Here is a 15,567-nt window from a genome sequence, read left to right as displayed (position 1 = left end):
GAACGCTAACGATTGTGGAAATAGCTCCGTTCTGCTGGTAGGGTGTCCCAGGTAGGGTTGGAGATGCTGTAATCCCCTGGCATACTCGTAGAGTCATTCCGCCGAGGGTGCTATCGAGCCCAGGCATCATGACGGAGCAGGAGCCGCCTTGCTATTATCTACATACCTACGGAGAAGCAAGTTTAAATTTGTGGACATATAGACATGGAGGCATGGAGGGCAGCTGGGTGAGTGCATGTTACATCCATACGAGTACGGCGTACATACTGGGTAGGAAGGGGCTCCGTTCGAGGAACCCAGAGGCAGTGAAAATACCCGCCGCATATCCGCATTCTGGCGACCCTGGTGGCCTGGAAGCCCCCGACCCGGACCGACCTGCTCAATGACATAGTGGCCGGAACTTACCATGGCTCGTGACACCCCGAGACAGCACTAATTGATCCCCCCCCAAAAACCTAGGCGTCTGTCACAGTGCCTTGGTCAACCCACAATAGATCTGGATCTTGTCATTGGCCTGAGCGAGGCTGAAACGCCCTTGCAGAATATAGGCAGGGCGTGTTGGCGAGCACCTTCAAAGCCTTGTTTGCCATGTTCAGTGATGCCGGAAACGGAGGCATGTCAAGGTGTACGGAGTACAGAGTACCTGGCTACAAAAAGTAGCATATGGCTAGCTAATAATGGCAACAAAGCATACCCACCAGTAGCGCAAAAGCGTACAGTGTCCCTAACCTCTACCTTTAATTAGCCAGTGGTATATTGTCGTTTCTCCCAGCGGGTGGCGGGTAAATACAGCAGCAGGAATTTTCTCCTGATTTGCTGTTTACTACGGTGATGAGTCGAAACCAAGGCTGCAGCCACGGCCATCTGAGGAGAAACTCACCGTCTCTTGTGAACGAGTCTTCGGCAATTATCCTCATGCTTCTAACACTAATAATAGCTGTAGCTGCCGGTGACCCTGATGCACACACCCAGAGGAGCGTGGACTCTCCAGAGAAGATGCCTTTTCGTCCTGTGCGTAAAGACCGATCAGGAAATATCAGCTTGAGATCGATGCTTGTTTCAGCGATCCTGTCAACTGGCGTGTTGTGGTGTAGGTGGACTGACGGATGCTTACATGACTTCTGTGAAGGGGCAGTGCTAGCACGGCCAGCGCTTGAATGGTGCTGATATGGGTAAATGGCGTCTCTCCCCGGATTCTGGACATTCGGACTGAATGGACGACTCTTCAATGGACCAAGCGGATATGACCCCTTGGAACACCTTAGGGAAAGTGGCATGACTGGCCACTCTGCTTTCTCCGCAGGCACATAGCGATCACTACTGAAGGGGGAAGGGACAAAGCAGGGTCTTCTCAAAGTACGTATGTGTTGATATGCCCACCATTTTCTCACTGCATTGGAGCTTGCCGGGTCGCACCGCTTCACCATGAACCCAGGATACCGGCGCGAACCTGAGTCAGGAAATCATCCAGAACGTGATCTGCCTTCTGGAAGACAGTCGATCTTCTGCAGCCTTGGCGGTCGCCGCCTACCTGATCTGGCATGAAACGGTGCGCTTCCAGAAACCGAGATACTGACCAAACCGTCGACCTCCATGGCCTGAAGATGCCTACTGAACGGAACAAAATGGACCCCGCAGGCCTGACACGTTATAGATGAGTTTGTTTCCTAGATGAGTACTGTGGCTGTTAGCAAGAACATGGACACTTGCAGGAATGGGGCATGGCACGCAAGATCTGAACATACTCCCAAGATCTGATGGCCACACCTGCGGCGCTGAGGCAAACACTGACCCTTCTGCCACGTGAATTCTCCGTTTATATCTAGGGGCAGCAGTGGAAGCTGGAAGAGCTTAGCTTATTGGAACCGAGAATCTGCAATATGCACCTAGAAGTCCTGTGGAACATTAGGCAGCACTTCTTGCAGCAGATCATCCGACGGGGTGACTAATCTGAAGTCGGTTCAAGGTTGCGTTCCTTAAGCCTCTTTTCGACAAGGACCTGCTCGTTCAGCAGGTTGGCACCCACAAAGTCCGGATACCGGCAAAAATCCTCCGCCCTGGGCCCAAGAGCCAAGACAGAAGGCATTAAAGCAGAGACCCCCCTGTGAGCAACCCAATATCCTCATGTGCCTATTCGGGCACTACCAGCAACTTGACTTGGAAAGCTTTCGTGGGGAATGTAGTGGTCTGAACAGATACATCTTGGATGCTTTCCACCTCGATACTTCTAGTCAAAGTCCCTCTGTGTCGAGGTCCAGGCCACTTTGCAAAATTTGGGCATTGGGCTATACCGACATAACGTCAAGCGCCCAAATCTGGAAACAGAGCAGTTGATTGGTTTTCCTGGGAAAAAAAATAGGCGGCTAGCAAGGAAATTGAGACCGGCTTGGTAGCTGACGTTATCAGCGTTCGCGCAGTTGTAAGCAGCCTTTCCCATCTTGCGGTGTATGGATAGTAACGCAAGTGCAGACGACATTGTGGGCTGGTCAAAATGGAAACTGAGGCTGTCTCGCTAACTGGGGTCTCTGTAGTGGGATGAAACCCCAAAAGAAAAAAAAAATACCTTTCAATGTCGTCAAACCTCGCTCCTCCTGCTGCGCTCAGTGGATGTGTCACACCACCTAGACGATGGACGTCATTAAAACCTAATGTGTCGATACTCCGTAGTTATGGATTAGCTCAGTGTACAAGACAGGGATTATAGCACTACTTGGTATACACCTGGGCAGTCTTGGGTCAGGGAAGCTTAGATAGAGACGGGCATACCTCCGGTGAAAGAGCCTGAGGCTCTCAGGGACAAGGCCCTTTTGTCGGTGCAAGGTGAGGATGGTCATGCGCCAGTTGTGATAGTGGGCCGCCCCACGTGTTTACGTGGTGTCATTTGATTCCAGAAGGGTTCCATCTGAATGGGTTTACCTCGATATCGAGTGCTATTCACCTTGCCATTCAAGTTACGACTTCCTAGCTTGTCCAGCCTCGCCGGAAATCCTCGGAAACACACTTGAACCTATTGACGTCATCCAGCTTCGTCTTAGTGTTTGGGGTCGTCTAGTATGGGCTGTATGGTCATTGGTGGGGTTGTAGAGCGTCACTGTCAAACATCCAGGTGAGGAAGATTTGGAATCTTGGAATCCCGACACCCAAAGCAGACGATAAACTGGAGGGTAATCTGGAAGGGTGAAGGTGCAAGGATGAACACAATACCGAGTATTGAGGATGGAGTTCTCCTAGTCACTAATGTATCATGTGATAGGCAAGTCTGCCGAGAGGTTGGGACATAACAACGATCTCTGCCAAGCCGCCAAGTTGTGGCTAGTGAGATGAATGTGGCGACGCCCTTCAAGTGCCACAGGGCAAGCACAGGGCAACCAGGCAGCACAGCAAAGTGGGCACGCGATGAGCTCCCGAGAAAGGGTTCCGGAGGGAGAACTCTTCGACTCCTGAGAAGATCACAATTGTCTGCTCCGCACCTCATACCTCACGCTCGACCGGAACAGCAGTCATCAAGTATTTACGAAAGCAGGATCACCAGATGGCTCTTGCCTGGACAGGACATGCAGCTGAGGAATGGGATCGCCCGCTGTCAGTTGGGTGCCAAGTTGGTGCTTGGTGGGTGCCAACAGCCCCCCCGAGTCCGAAGTCGAGTCCCAGCTGCCAGTCCCGCACCTTGCTTGCAGCACATCAACCCAACACCCGCGGGCATCGTAAGAACGTCCTCTTCACGATTCTCAATGGCAGTATCCGAGTCGCATGTTCCTAACCAGCCAGATTATTGTCTCCCAGCCACCTGGCAAGCTATCTAATTTCGCTGCACGTCTCAATTTGTTCGTGTGTTAAATATTCGGGTGGCAGGGCGGGAGGAGGCTGGTACCTCACACGCTTCCACCGCCCAAAAATACCCTCACGCTTCTACCCTACGCTAACACTTTCTTCATTTGTTTTATACTCTCGAGCTCTGATTCTTCTCTATTGCTGTTCTTCACTCGGCAGAAGATCAGAAGGTTTCGCAGGCCGAGGGCGGGATACCGTAACCACTGCTTCACATCCGACCATCGAACCACCCAGCCCAAATCAATCTACACTCAATGCGAAGATAACACTCGGATACACATCTGCATCGACTTTAGCTCCAAACCAACGCTCAACTCTGTGCTGCAGCCATGCGATTCCATGAGACACCGTCGTCGCTGACCTCGCTCCTCCTCACCGCCCTGTTCTTGCGATCCGTTGTTGCAGGACTCTTGCCCGACTTCCTCCAGAGCTTTGAAGACCTTCAAGATATCGAGAAGAGATGTGAAAACCCATGCGGATACTACGGCCAGTTATGCTGTGAAGTCGACCAGGTCTGCTATACCGACGCCAACAACGAGGCCCAGTGCGGAGCTGGAGCCACGACAACCGCCTCGGGACAATGGGAATACACCACTGTAACGTTTGTTCAGACAGATCTGAAGACCGTCACCTCTACCTACAGCTCGTTCGTGCCTGTCAGCACCATCAGCTGTTCATACTCGCTGGGCGAAACTCCCTGCGACAGCGTTTGCTGTTTGTCGGGGCAGTTCTGTCAATCTCCGGGAATCTGTGTAGCCGTGGGTGGGGGAAGTTCTGGATACTATAGCAGCCTGTATACCGTGACAACTGTTATTACCAACACAGCCAGTGCCCCACTCCGACCTACCAGCAACACTCTTGTCACCGTAACGAGCATCGGAGGTGCCACTACCACAGCACCTTTCCAGACGCCTGTCGGAACGGACGGCAGCATCATTGTTGGACCGTCATCCAGTTCCGGCGGTGGGTTGAGTGGCGGCGCAATTGCCGGCATTGTGATTGGCGTCATTGCTGGCATTTTCCTCCTGATCCTGTTCTGCGCCTGCTGCATCTTCAAAGGATTGATTGACGGACTGTTGGCCATTTTCGGCCTCGGACCACGACGAAGACGTACGGAAGAAGAAGTGTATGTCGAAAGACACTCGCACCGGGACGGAAGAGGACGAAGGACGTGGTTCGGAACAAGACCCGCGAGAAGCGAGGTCGTGGAAGAGAAGAGGAGAAGCGGATGGGGAACGGCAGGCTGGATGGCTGCAGCATTAGGGGCTCTAGCCTTGTGGCTTGGTCTGAAGAGGAGGAATCGACGTGACGATAAGAGCAGCTCCGGCTATGGCTCCTCCTACTTTTCGGACTACACGGTATCAAGTAAGTACAACTGATTCTCTGGTCTCTCCTTCTCACAGTGTTCTAACTTTGCAACAGGTAGTGAAAGCTCTTCAGATCGAAGAACGAGGCGAAGCAGCAGATCAAGGTCGAGACGATGAAATGTAGATAATGATTCCAAATTCATTTTGTTTCTTAGCGAAGCATATTGCATTGCGATGGGGGGTTCTGGACGCCGGAACCTGAACGTTGGACATGGGGTGTAATGAAGGGACGCCCTCTTACAGTTGATGGACGAGACTTGTAGATGGAAATGAGTATACGGAGTACAATGATGGGCAGAATGCACAAATGAAATCATCTGGAAGCACTGCGACATAGCTTGCCGACCAGTCAAAATATGTGGCCACCGTTGCCTGGAGGTTTGCAGTTTCTGGAATGTGGTGGTGTCAGTGTTCTCGGTACTTGGCTGATAATGTGGCTCAGTGGTACGTAACAGCAACAAGCGTATCGTGTGCCTATAAGGATGTTTAGGTAGCGCCAGTAGTTGTTAACAGGCGGTCTCTAGGCGGTAGTGAAGGTGAGCCCCCTAGCCTCGGTGACATCGCCGTGTCACCCAGGGTCTCCATCTTAACTAAGCTGCCAAGCATTAAGGCTCACTAGGCCTCCTCCCCGCTACCAGAGGCATGTACGGCGAGCTACGTACCCAGTAGAACTGCGCCCTGAGCCCGCGGTTAGCTCGTGATGCTCGTTGATCCTTTTCGAGTTTGCTGCAGACCGTAAGTACATGTAGGGGGCCGATTCCATTTCGTTCCCGCTCCCCGCTCTGCAATCTGCAAACTGCAACCTGCATCGAATCCCTTTGTTCTTTCATTGTCGAGTCCCAGCCTCTATACTTCAGGATCTTAGTCTCTCACATTGTCCTCGAATCTGCTCAGTCACTTGAACCACGGTCTTTCACTCACCATCATTCGAGTGTCTGCCAATTTTCCTCCGTCCTGCCTCACCCTTTTGACCTGAGAATGACTTTGGCCTGAACCTCAGATCGACACCCCGAACACCATGCTTCAGACACAGCATCTTTACTCGCATCAGCAACAGTACAACCAGCATGATCAATCCTCCTGGCAGCACAATGGTCCGCAGCAGAGTCACCAGACTCTGAGCCACGGGCAACAACAGGCGCAAGCCCAAGCCGCCGCTGTTGCTGCTGCTGCTGCCGCCGCACAACAGCAACATTACTCCCGACTCGCGATCAATCCGAACCATAACTCTTCCCATGTGCAGAACGCAAACCGGCAGGCTGCGGCCGACAACGCGCAGAATCCCATGGGCCCATCTTTGACCTCGATGAACGAACAGGCATCGCCCGGCATGGATCAGCAACTGTCGGAAGAGAATCGCAAGGTCTTACAATGGGTGGCGGAATTGATGGATCCGAACAGAAGAGAGGGAGCTCTGATGGAACTCAGTAAAAAGAGGGAACAAGTGCCTGAGCTCGCGCTGGTTCTCTGGCACAGTTTTGGCGTCATGACCAGTCTGCTCCAAGAGATTATCTCGGTCTATCCACTGCTGAATCCAAGTCAGCTCACCGCGGCGGCCAGTAACCGTGTGTGCAACGCCTTGGCCTTGCTTCAATGTGTGGCGAGCCACAATGAAACTAGAGGGCTGTTTCTCAATGGTAAGTATTCTCACGGTCTCGAAATGCGGATACGATGCTAATCTCAGCCGTCAGCTCACATTCCACTATTTCTCTATCCTTTCTTGAACACCACTTCCAAGTCAAGACCTTTCGAATACCTGCGGCTCACTTCGCTTGGTGTCATCGGCGCTCTAGTCAAGAATGAACCCTCATCTGGTGTCTCCATGAACCCGACAGGCACCCCCGGAGCACACGGGAATACCAACAACTCTTCGCCAACAATCACGTTCCTGTTGACCACAGAGATCATCCCACTTTGCTTGCGTATCATGGAGACAGGCAGCGAATTGTCCAAAACTGTTGCCATCTTCATTGTGCAGAAGATTCTGCTTGATGACACAGGTCTAGGATATATCTGTGCCACCTACGAACGATTCTACGCAGTCGGCACCGTCCTGAGCAACATGGTCATCGGCTTGGTCGAAACTCAGACCGTCCGGCTTTTGAAACACGTGGTGAGATGCTTTTTGAGGTTAGCCGTCTGTCCAGGTTTCAGATTCAAGATTGTCGTGGGTTACTGACCAAATTATCAGGCTAAGTGACAACAATCGAGCTCGTCAAGCACTGCGGCAGTGCCTACCAGAGCCACTTCGGGATGCAACCTTTTCCAATGTCCTCCGGGATGACGCTGCCACCAAGCGATGTCTGGCCCAACTCCTCATCAACCTGAGCGACACAGTTACCGACACGCAAAATGAGCAATTTGAATAATTTTAGCACTTCGGCGCACAAGCGGGCTCTGCATCGGATTTGCTGTGTGAAGATACCGGTGATCAATGATACCCTTCATCAAAGTGACGAGTTTCTCAATTTTATCTTTCCAGCATTGCGACCGCTGCGTCGGCGACAAACTGGTACAAGCATGAAGCAGGAATGTTAGGAGTCCTTCCTTTCTGCTGTTGGCAACATATGCATCAACATCACCAAGCATAGATATTATACCCAAATGACCTCGGCGAGGAAGACATGACAGGCGCACTGTTTTCCATTAATTGAACGAAGACATGACCAATGCACAAAGGCGTGGCTTGATGCCCGACGACTGTAACAAGGGCCAGGAAGTCCTCGGTTGAGGTCAGTGGGCCTGATGGCTGCGATGGATGGAATTCGAGAGGGAAAAAGTGGTTTGTGCCAGCGCATTTCTGCTTTATTGGGAGGTCACCATCTCTTGACTTTTTCTTTTTTTTTTGGCACCGGGATATAACCAAGCTCTACAAAACATCGTGACCTGTACATGACTTGGAGTGGCATGGACGAGAACGTGGCTGTTGAGGGAAGGGGGTCTTTTTGGATTACACAACACTCAGGTTTCTCTTCAGTCAGGTCTTCACAGTGGGATGAAACGCATGAATTCCTTTTGTCTTCCCCCCAACGATAGTCGGCGACCCTTCTGTTCCTGCAGATAGTACTTTACAGAACCCAGATGTATCCCATAGTATAGTACAATGACTTTGATCTTTCTGACCTGCCATAGTATGCACAAGGCTGTTCAACCACGACCAGCCGGACTTTAGATTGACCAGCCGGACTTTAAATTGACCAGCAGCTCTTCTCCGGTCCATCGATTCAAGCCTTGCATATCGACTTCGCGCCGTTCCGCAACTTGAAGCATTCGCATCATTGCCGACATCATCACTTCCCTTCTTCAACCAGCTGAGTTTCGTAACGCCATCTCCTTCCTAACGTCGACAGCATTTTCAAAAAGCTCGAGTTCCAAAGTTTGACTATATTTTCTCTATTTACGATCGTCCCCCATACCATCGTTAGCACGGAGCCCTTTAGCTTGTAACGAATTTGGTTTACGTCAAAGACGCTTCCTCAGATCTCGGACCTGGTGTCACTTTTAAAGACTCAACAATTCCAGCATGTCTGCCACGGTCAAGATCCTGGGCAAGCCCGTTGGCCCCGTCGGCTACGGTCTGATGGGTTTGACGTGGCGACCGGCTCCACAGCCAGCTAACGACAGCTTCAAAGCCATGGAGACGGCACTCTCGCAAGGTGCAACCCTCTGGAATGGTGGCGAGCTCTACGGTACCCCAGAGCGGCACTCTTGCCATTTGCTTCATGAGTACTTCAAACTACACCCTGGGGATGCGGACAAGATCGTCCTCAGCATCAAGGGCGGCCTAGTCCCAGGCCAGCTGAAGCCTGACGGCTCTGCCAAAAACGTGCGTCGCAGCGTGGAAGATTGCCTGAAGATTCTTGATGGTACCAAGAACATCGACATCTTCGAGTGTGCACGGCTCGATCCAGATGTACCGCTTGAAGAGACTATTGGCGCCCTGGCCCAGCTTATCAAAGAGGGTAAAATTGGCGGCATCGGTCTGTCTGAAGTCAAAGCCAGTACAATAGAGAGGGCAAATGCCATCCATCCGATTGCAGCCGTCGAGGTTGAAGTATCACTCTGGACGACGGATATTCTTCGCAACGGCGTTGCCGCAACGTGCGCCAAACTTGACATCCCTATTATCGCTTACAGCCCCCTCAGTCGCGGAGCCCTGGCAGGCGAGACCATTCGCAAGCACGCTGATATACCGGAAGGCGATATTCGTAAACACCTGCCCCGATTCCAGGACGACGTCCTTGAGTACAATAACCGGATCGTGGACGAAGTTGAGAAACTCGCGGCGAAGAAGGGTGTCACCAAAGCGCAGATCGCCATCGCCTGGGTCCGAAGCCTGAGCGGACGAACCATCACCACGGAAAACGGAGAGGAGATCACGTTGGGTACCATTATCCCCATCCCCGGCGCCACCAGGCCGGAGCGGGTCATCGAGAACACGACGATCGTCGAGCTGTCGGACGCAGAGATGAATGAGATTGCTGACATCTTGAAAAGAAACCCTGTCAAGGGTGATCGTTATCCTGCCCGGGGCATGGCTCACACGAACATGTAGTGGGAGACTCGACAAGATGCCATCTGGGCCCTAGTTGGTTTCCAATCTCAGGCACGATGCAGAAGCGACTCCGGGTTCCGCTGGTAGAGAATCCCCTCTCTGTTTCAATGAGCTGGTTATCGTTGTGCTAGTGATAAGCAAGGCAGGCTCATGGTCGTTCTTTTTGGTTGAAGGATTCCCATAGTGACTGATCACGAACCGCCGAATAGGCACATTCAAATGCAAGTATCGGGAAATGCCCAATAATTTTCGCAACCTTCCTCGTTTCCCTTACCTCTGGGGTTCCGGGTCTGGTGCCGAGAGGAACGACTTAGCTTCCAACAACGCCTTCATTCTGAGCATCGCCATGATGATGGCCTTGCCATACTACGCGAGGTTGGCATTGAAGGACGCAGACGTCCTACTCCCTCCACCGAATAACCCAATTGCCTTTGGCGAAACTGGGTTCAACTACTGAACCATTCATTACCGCTTCACATTTTCGTCGCCGCTGTTGGGATGGTCGATTCTCGGTGTTGATATCATCTCGACCCGACCCTGAGTTTCCTTTGACCTGCTGTGTTTGGTAATCCGATTGTGGCAAGCCCACCTCAAAGCCAAAAGTAACACCTCGCCTTGCAGCTCGCCGAATCATCTCGCGTTCTTCGGCACGCTGCTGTCCCTCCAACCTCTTTTCGTACTCTTCGGCTGTTTCAAAGTGACGCTCGGCCCAACCTTTCTCTCCACCGATGCTACCGCTGACGTCGGATTCTAGCTGAGGAGGTCGAACCTTTGGACGGATTCGCGGATGAGTTGCCTCTACTAGCGACAAATCCTGATCCGAGTGGCCATCGTGATTTTCATCCACGTCGACACTTTTCCATTCGCCTTCTCCTTGAAATGCACCGGTTGCGCGATTCTCCTTGCGTCCAAATGTCTTTGCGGGATCGTGTTTACTGCCGAAGATAATCTCTTTGAGCTCATCACATGTCACAATGATACGTCGGCCGCCCTTGGTTAACTCGGATTTGGCAGCGGTTCTCTCAATTCCGGATCAGGTCTCTGCATTCAAAAGTGACACCACCGTTCTCTCAACCTTATTGTCTACGGGACCTGGTTTTCGATTTCGACATCGATCGGAGCAATATTTGATGGTGATTGAACCCTTCTGTTGCTGCTTACGGGAACCTTAACAGTGTCAGTAATCAAGTCCCATAACGCATTGACACGAGGAGAAGACCTATTACTCAACCGCAAGTTCGGCAGTAGGGTACATCTTCTCCCTGAGTAAGATAAAATAGAGGTGGTGCTGCAGCATGTTTGCCTGGCCTTGACCGGAGTCCAACTCACTTTCGAAGTAGGGGTCAATTGTCAGTGGGCAGGAACATTGAAAAGAGAGTGAGTGCACAGGAAATGAGGCTGCTTATGGTTGCCGGCAAGATTGGGCAAAATATGAAGGTAAGTTTGCTTTGACAAGAGATCAAGACAGAACCCTCTGAAGTCGATAGAAGACGTCACCGTCCAATGACGGTGGTGGTGGGGCGACATGCAGCCCCCAAAAGGGAAGCCGTATTCGTATCGCAAACTATTCCCGATTGGCGATAGCGTCGTCCACGTCAGGCTGACGAAGCAGACATGGTGTGAAGTTGTGTCTGTCTCCATCTTTGAATGCAAGCACTGCTCTTTCATGGCCAGCAATCTCCCTGCCATTTCGACTGTCTCGAGCAAGCTCTAGGATCCCATATTTTTGACAACAAGGGCGACACAAGAAGGCCAGATGGCGAGTCACCCGCACGGCTTCTTCGTGACAATAGTTCCCGCCGGGGTAGCTGTTCGTCGAGCCCACAACAAGTCCCGTACAGGCTGCTTTACGTGCAAGATCCGTCATGTCAAATGCGGCGAAGAGAAGCCTCGATGTAGCAACTGTGTCTCGAAGGGAAGGGACTGTCAATATTCGGCGTCGATCAAACGATGGGTCAAAAAACAGGGGAAGGCTGCCGCCATCAAGCATTCGCCGCTGGGACCGGGTGTCGAGATGTCAAAGGTCTCGGCATCTTTCACTCTGCATGACCTTCGGTTGTTCCACCATTTTCTCTGCTTCGCGTACCCACCACTGCCCCTGTCCAACAAGTCAGCTTGGACCCAAGAGGTACCTCAACTCAGTCACCATTCGGAGCATCTAATGAATGCTTTGTTGGCTCTGGCAGCGTCGCACCTGAGTACGCTAACCGGAGTAGACGATGACCAATGCACTGCATTATTCCACAAGGGCCGCGCAATAGCTGGTCTCAAGGATGCATTCGCAAAATCCAATCACTCCTCAGTCGAGTACGATGTGATGTTGGCAACTTGCTATGCCTTGGCATTTCAGTCTGCTCTCGTGCCGGAGTCAGCTTTCGACTTTACCACATTCGTCAGAGGTTGCGCTCTTGTCACGGCCCGTATCCGAGATGAAGGAAAGCAGACGATCTTCAACATTCAGAGTAGTTTGAGTGGATCTCCGACCCAACACGCAACCTTATCCAGACTCGGTAGCGCAAGCCTGTCACCAGGTTCTAGGTTCCAAATATTGCTGTCGAAGGGCATGTTAGCACTCCATGCAGCTCACCCGTGTATTGAACACACAGGTACTGGCCAAAGGTTCTATAGAGCCTTGGATTCGACCTTTTCTGGATTTCAAGTATCTCCGAGTTGGGGATATGACGAGTTTCTCAGCTATTACGCTGTTTGGTTCAAGCTTGCAGAAGCGAAAGAAGTGTTTTCCCCAGATGCAGTCAGCGAGGTAGCCTTCTTGCTATGGGCCTATTTCATCAGTCTCCAACTTCTGATCACCATGCTCGTCGTGGAAATAACTGGTTTTGTGATGAATGGAGACCATCCAGCAACGCTCGGTCATTCAGACGCGGCTGCAAAAATGACGAAATTGGTTGAATGGCTATGTGCGATTGAGGCTATTACGCCTGCTGACTTGCGGACACACCTTACTTGGCCGGCCCTTGTTTCGGACGAGGTACTCTCTGGGCTGCACGTGCCTATGGTATCAAAGGCTCGGGTTGAGTCGAAAGTGGAAGTGCTCTGCAACTTGGGTTCACGTTCTCACAACGTGTTGGGAAATCTTTTGGAGCTCTCCGCGAGTCTCGCCAACTGGACCGAAGATCTCCTGTCATCGCGGAGTGGCAATGAAGAGAGTAGCGGTGCAAAAGAAGGGTGGCGGATAGCAACAACCCAGATTGCCTTTGGGATTCTGGACCAAATGACACAGGATAGACCGATCGACAAGTGCTGCATTCCTGAGACGGAAGCTGCACCCTTCAGCGGTTCTACCGCACCGATATCCAGGGAGACGTTGACCAATGCAAATCAACGAGCTGAGACACAGCCGCAGCTTCCCTGCTAGACGAGGTGGCAATCCACATACAGTAGCTGGTCAGAGGTCGACATTCCCCAAGTCCGGACCTGGGGACCAACCAGCATTAGAATCTGGGCTCGATCTCCTGGTGTTTGAATAGAACGGTCTCTTCCACATGCGCTCGAAGCAAGACAAGATCTTCATGTGTGCAGAAGGCCAGAACTGATGCAGGATCTGGGTCAATCTATCGAGTGGATGGAGCCCAGACACCCAAATTTCTCGCTTTCAATGGTGTTCGAGCGCCACCCAGGCCTAGTTGACCAGAGTTTGGGCGCCCGCCGGGGCCAGATTGCCTAGCCCGGAGCGAGGCTCAACAGTCACGAAAATAAAAACGCATGGCATACGGATCAGGAGAGCCACCTTGGCGGCCAGAATCTCTGCACGCCTAAATCCAACTAGTGGCGTATCTGGTGGTCCGTACTGTTGCTGAACCTTATGGACAGGACAACACCTCAGGCGAGTGTCGCTCTGTAATATCGATCGGAAGCTCACCACACAACCGACTTACATCTGCGGAGAAGTGAAGGCCAAAGAAAGACCGAAGTATTCTCCAGAATATCAATATCAGCATCAGGTTAATGGTGTTGTAGAGGCTGGGAAGCCAAGACTTTCGCAATTCCATGTGGCAAAACATGATCTCAAATTCCCAGGAGGATTGTGGCCGCTGTGGAGTCGCTATTTCGATGTCCTCACCAAGGAACGCAAGTCGACCAGTTAGACAATCGAAGGAGAAATTGAGCTTGGGCGCGACTGATCTCCCTGCGTTGTCACATTGGCGTGAGGAGGCAAATGGCATGATATCGGGGAAGATATGGGCTGAAGGGGTCACACGTCCCCGGGCTGAGATCCTCGCAAACAGTGGCCCGAGACATAACTGCCTACAGACAGTCGAACCTGGAATCGCAATGGCCGGGACAGTGTGGGAGCTCCACTTCTTGCTCCCCTTCCTCTGTTAGCGTGTCTAGGAGACCACAACGAGGGGAACTTGACGAGCGAGGGCTCCAAAACGACTGTGAGCATTGGACTTTTCCAGCGCCACAGTTTAGGGTCAGAATCAACCTCTTGAGATATGTAGGAGCCGGAGAGCCAAAGAGGAAGGGTTACATACTCATCATCACCACGCAAGGCTGAGGTACAGTTCACTAGTCTTGTCCTGCCATGCCTCATGGACGGTTTGACGGAGACGCATCGAGTCTGGTCCCGAGGATCAGCCAGTGCCTAGCTTTGGGGTTCAGAGGACTTTGCAAACAATACCATCGCTCAGTTCTGTTCGTAACTTGGGCCCGAGGTCTGCAAGCCACCATGTCCAACAGGAAGTCTATGCAAGGAGCAGTTGGCTAGCCGAAGGAAGAATCCGTCCTTTGTCCCGTGGAACTGGACCAACAAGGAGTTGTCCGAAGTTCAACCTTGCAAACAGTGCAAAGACGTTGCAGGAGCATTTGGTTTCGAGATGACATGAACCAGTGCGGAAAAGGCACGGAAAAATGCCACAAGAGCTTCGAATACTATGACAACGATGGCAAACATACACTAGACGTTACGGGCAAGAAAACTTGGGCCCGGCACGATTGGTGTTAACCCGATGATTTCTGAAAGTTGAGTCCTGGGCCATTGCCGTTGTACGAGGTATTACCACCGCTTAATATTCGGAAGATTGGACAACTGGGAAGAGACACCTGGACAGACATTCGCTCGCTTGCTGTCTTGGTCATCCTCTCAATTTCCCGCCAATGACAAGCCGCAGGCCTTTCGACCGAAGGGGTGATGAATGTTCCATGGCGCCCGCTAGACCCCTGAAGGAACAAAGCGTTATGTCTTCTAGACTGTCCAACGCACCCTCTGATGCCGCCCTGGCGCCACCCTGGCGAATTACTTACGACCAGCCAAGGCCGCCGACGCCGTATCAGGAGGAGCCCACCAGCCCAAAATCCCCGGCCCCCCAAACTCGACCTTGGCTTTTTCTTGTCGAAAGCCGCCAAAATTAGCCCATTGCCTGACCTGCCCGCTTGAACCTCGGGTTGCAGACTGATTTCTTGGACTAGTAGTGATTTGTTCCGACGGAGGAAAGAAAGCAGTACAACACAATCTGGCGAATGCGAGGAGGCCCTGAAGGTTCGTCTTCGGCCAGGTTGAACATCCCACCTCCCTCCACACCGGGATTCTGGCTGCCAAAAACACAGAAAGTCACACCTCCTTGCTATTATCAGGCTATCGGAAACGGGATTGGAGCTTCTAAGCGAAAACACTAGCTACCACACTGGATGACCCATTGACCCAATGACCTGCATCGAAGCCCCAGACACCCTCGATATCCTGGGAACCCCGTACAGGTTCTCCGCAAGCAGTCCTCCGTACAAGGAAATCTCATGCCCCGGATTCAAGGTGGCTAGGAGTCTTTTGGTTTGGGGGGGGGGGGGGGGGGGGGG

At 52.1% G+C, this 15,567-nt stretch overlaps 5 protein-coding genes across 5 annotated transcripts; 4 read left to right on the top strand and 1 right to left on the bottom strand.

The window, feature by feature from the left end:
• Positions 1–4,160: 4,160 nt before the first annotated feature.
• On the top strand, positions 4,161–5,322 carry Z519_03835 (uncharacterized protein; the record flags this gene model as incomplete). The annotated part of the gene is made up of 2 exons (XM_016761582.1): positions 4,161–5,196; positions 5,258–5,322. The coding sequence occupies 2 exons, from the start codon at positions 4,161–4,163 to the stop codon at positions 5,320–5,322; spliced, it is 1,101 nt and encodes a 366-aa protein (XP_016621920.1).
• An 894-nt stretch (positions 5,323–6,216) lies between these two features.
• On the top strand, positions 6,217–7,567 carry Z519_03834 (uncharacterized protein; the record flags this gene model as incomplete). Its single annotated transcript, XM_016761581.1, has 3 exons — positions 6,217–6,835; positions 6,890–7,328; positions 7,390–7,567. The coding sequence occupies 3 exons, from the start codon at positions 6,217–6,219 to the stop codon at positions 7,565–7,567; spliced, it is 1,236 nt and encodes a 411-aa protein (XP_016621919.1).
• A 1,154-nt stretch (positions 7,568–8,721) lies between these two features.
• Z519_03833 (uncharacterized protein) lies at positions 8,722–9,753 on the top strand (the record flags this gene model as incomplete). Its single annotated transcript, XM_016761580.1, has 1 exon — positions 8,722–9,753. One exon carries the CDS (start codon positions 8,722–8,724, stop codon positions 9,751–9,753), a length of 1,032 nt encoding a protein of 343 aa, XP_016621918.1.
• Positions 9,754–10,153: 400 nt separating this feature from the next.
• Positions 10,154–11,050, bottom strand: Z519_03832 (uncharacterized protein; the record flags this gene model as incomplete). Its single annotated transcript, XM_016761579.1, has 3 exons — positions 10,154–10,774; positions 10,846–10,906; positions 10,980–11,050. The coding sequence occupies 3 exons, from the start codon at positions 11,048–11,050 to the stop codon at positions 10,154–10,156; spliced, it is 753 nt and encodes a 250-aa protein (XP_016621917.1).
• Positions 11,051–11,509: 459 nt separating this feature from the next.
• On the top strand, positions 11,510–13,129 carry Z519_03831 (uncharacterized protein; the record flags this gene model as incomplete). Its single annotated transcript, XM_016761578.1, has 1 exon — positions 11,510–13,129. The coding sequence occupies one exon, from the start codon at positions 11,510–11,512 to the stop codon at positions 13,127–13,129; it is 1,620 nt and encodes a 539-aa protein (XP_016621916.1).
• Between the last annotated feature and the right edge of the window lie 2,438 nt (positions 13,130–15,567).

Source organism: Cladophialophora bantiana, assembly GCF_000835475.1.
Source record: "Cladophialophora bantiana CBS 173.52 unplaced genomic scaffold supercont1.5, whole genome shotgun sequence".
NCBI lineage: Eukaryota > Fungi > Ascomycota > Eurotiomycetes > Chaetothyriales > Herpotrichiellaceae > Cladophialophora > Cladophialophora bantiana.
This window is presented reverse-complemented; position numbering and strand designations above follow the sequence as displayed.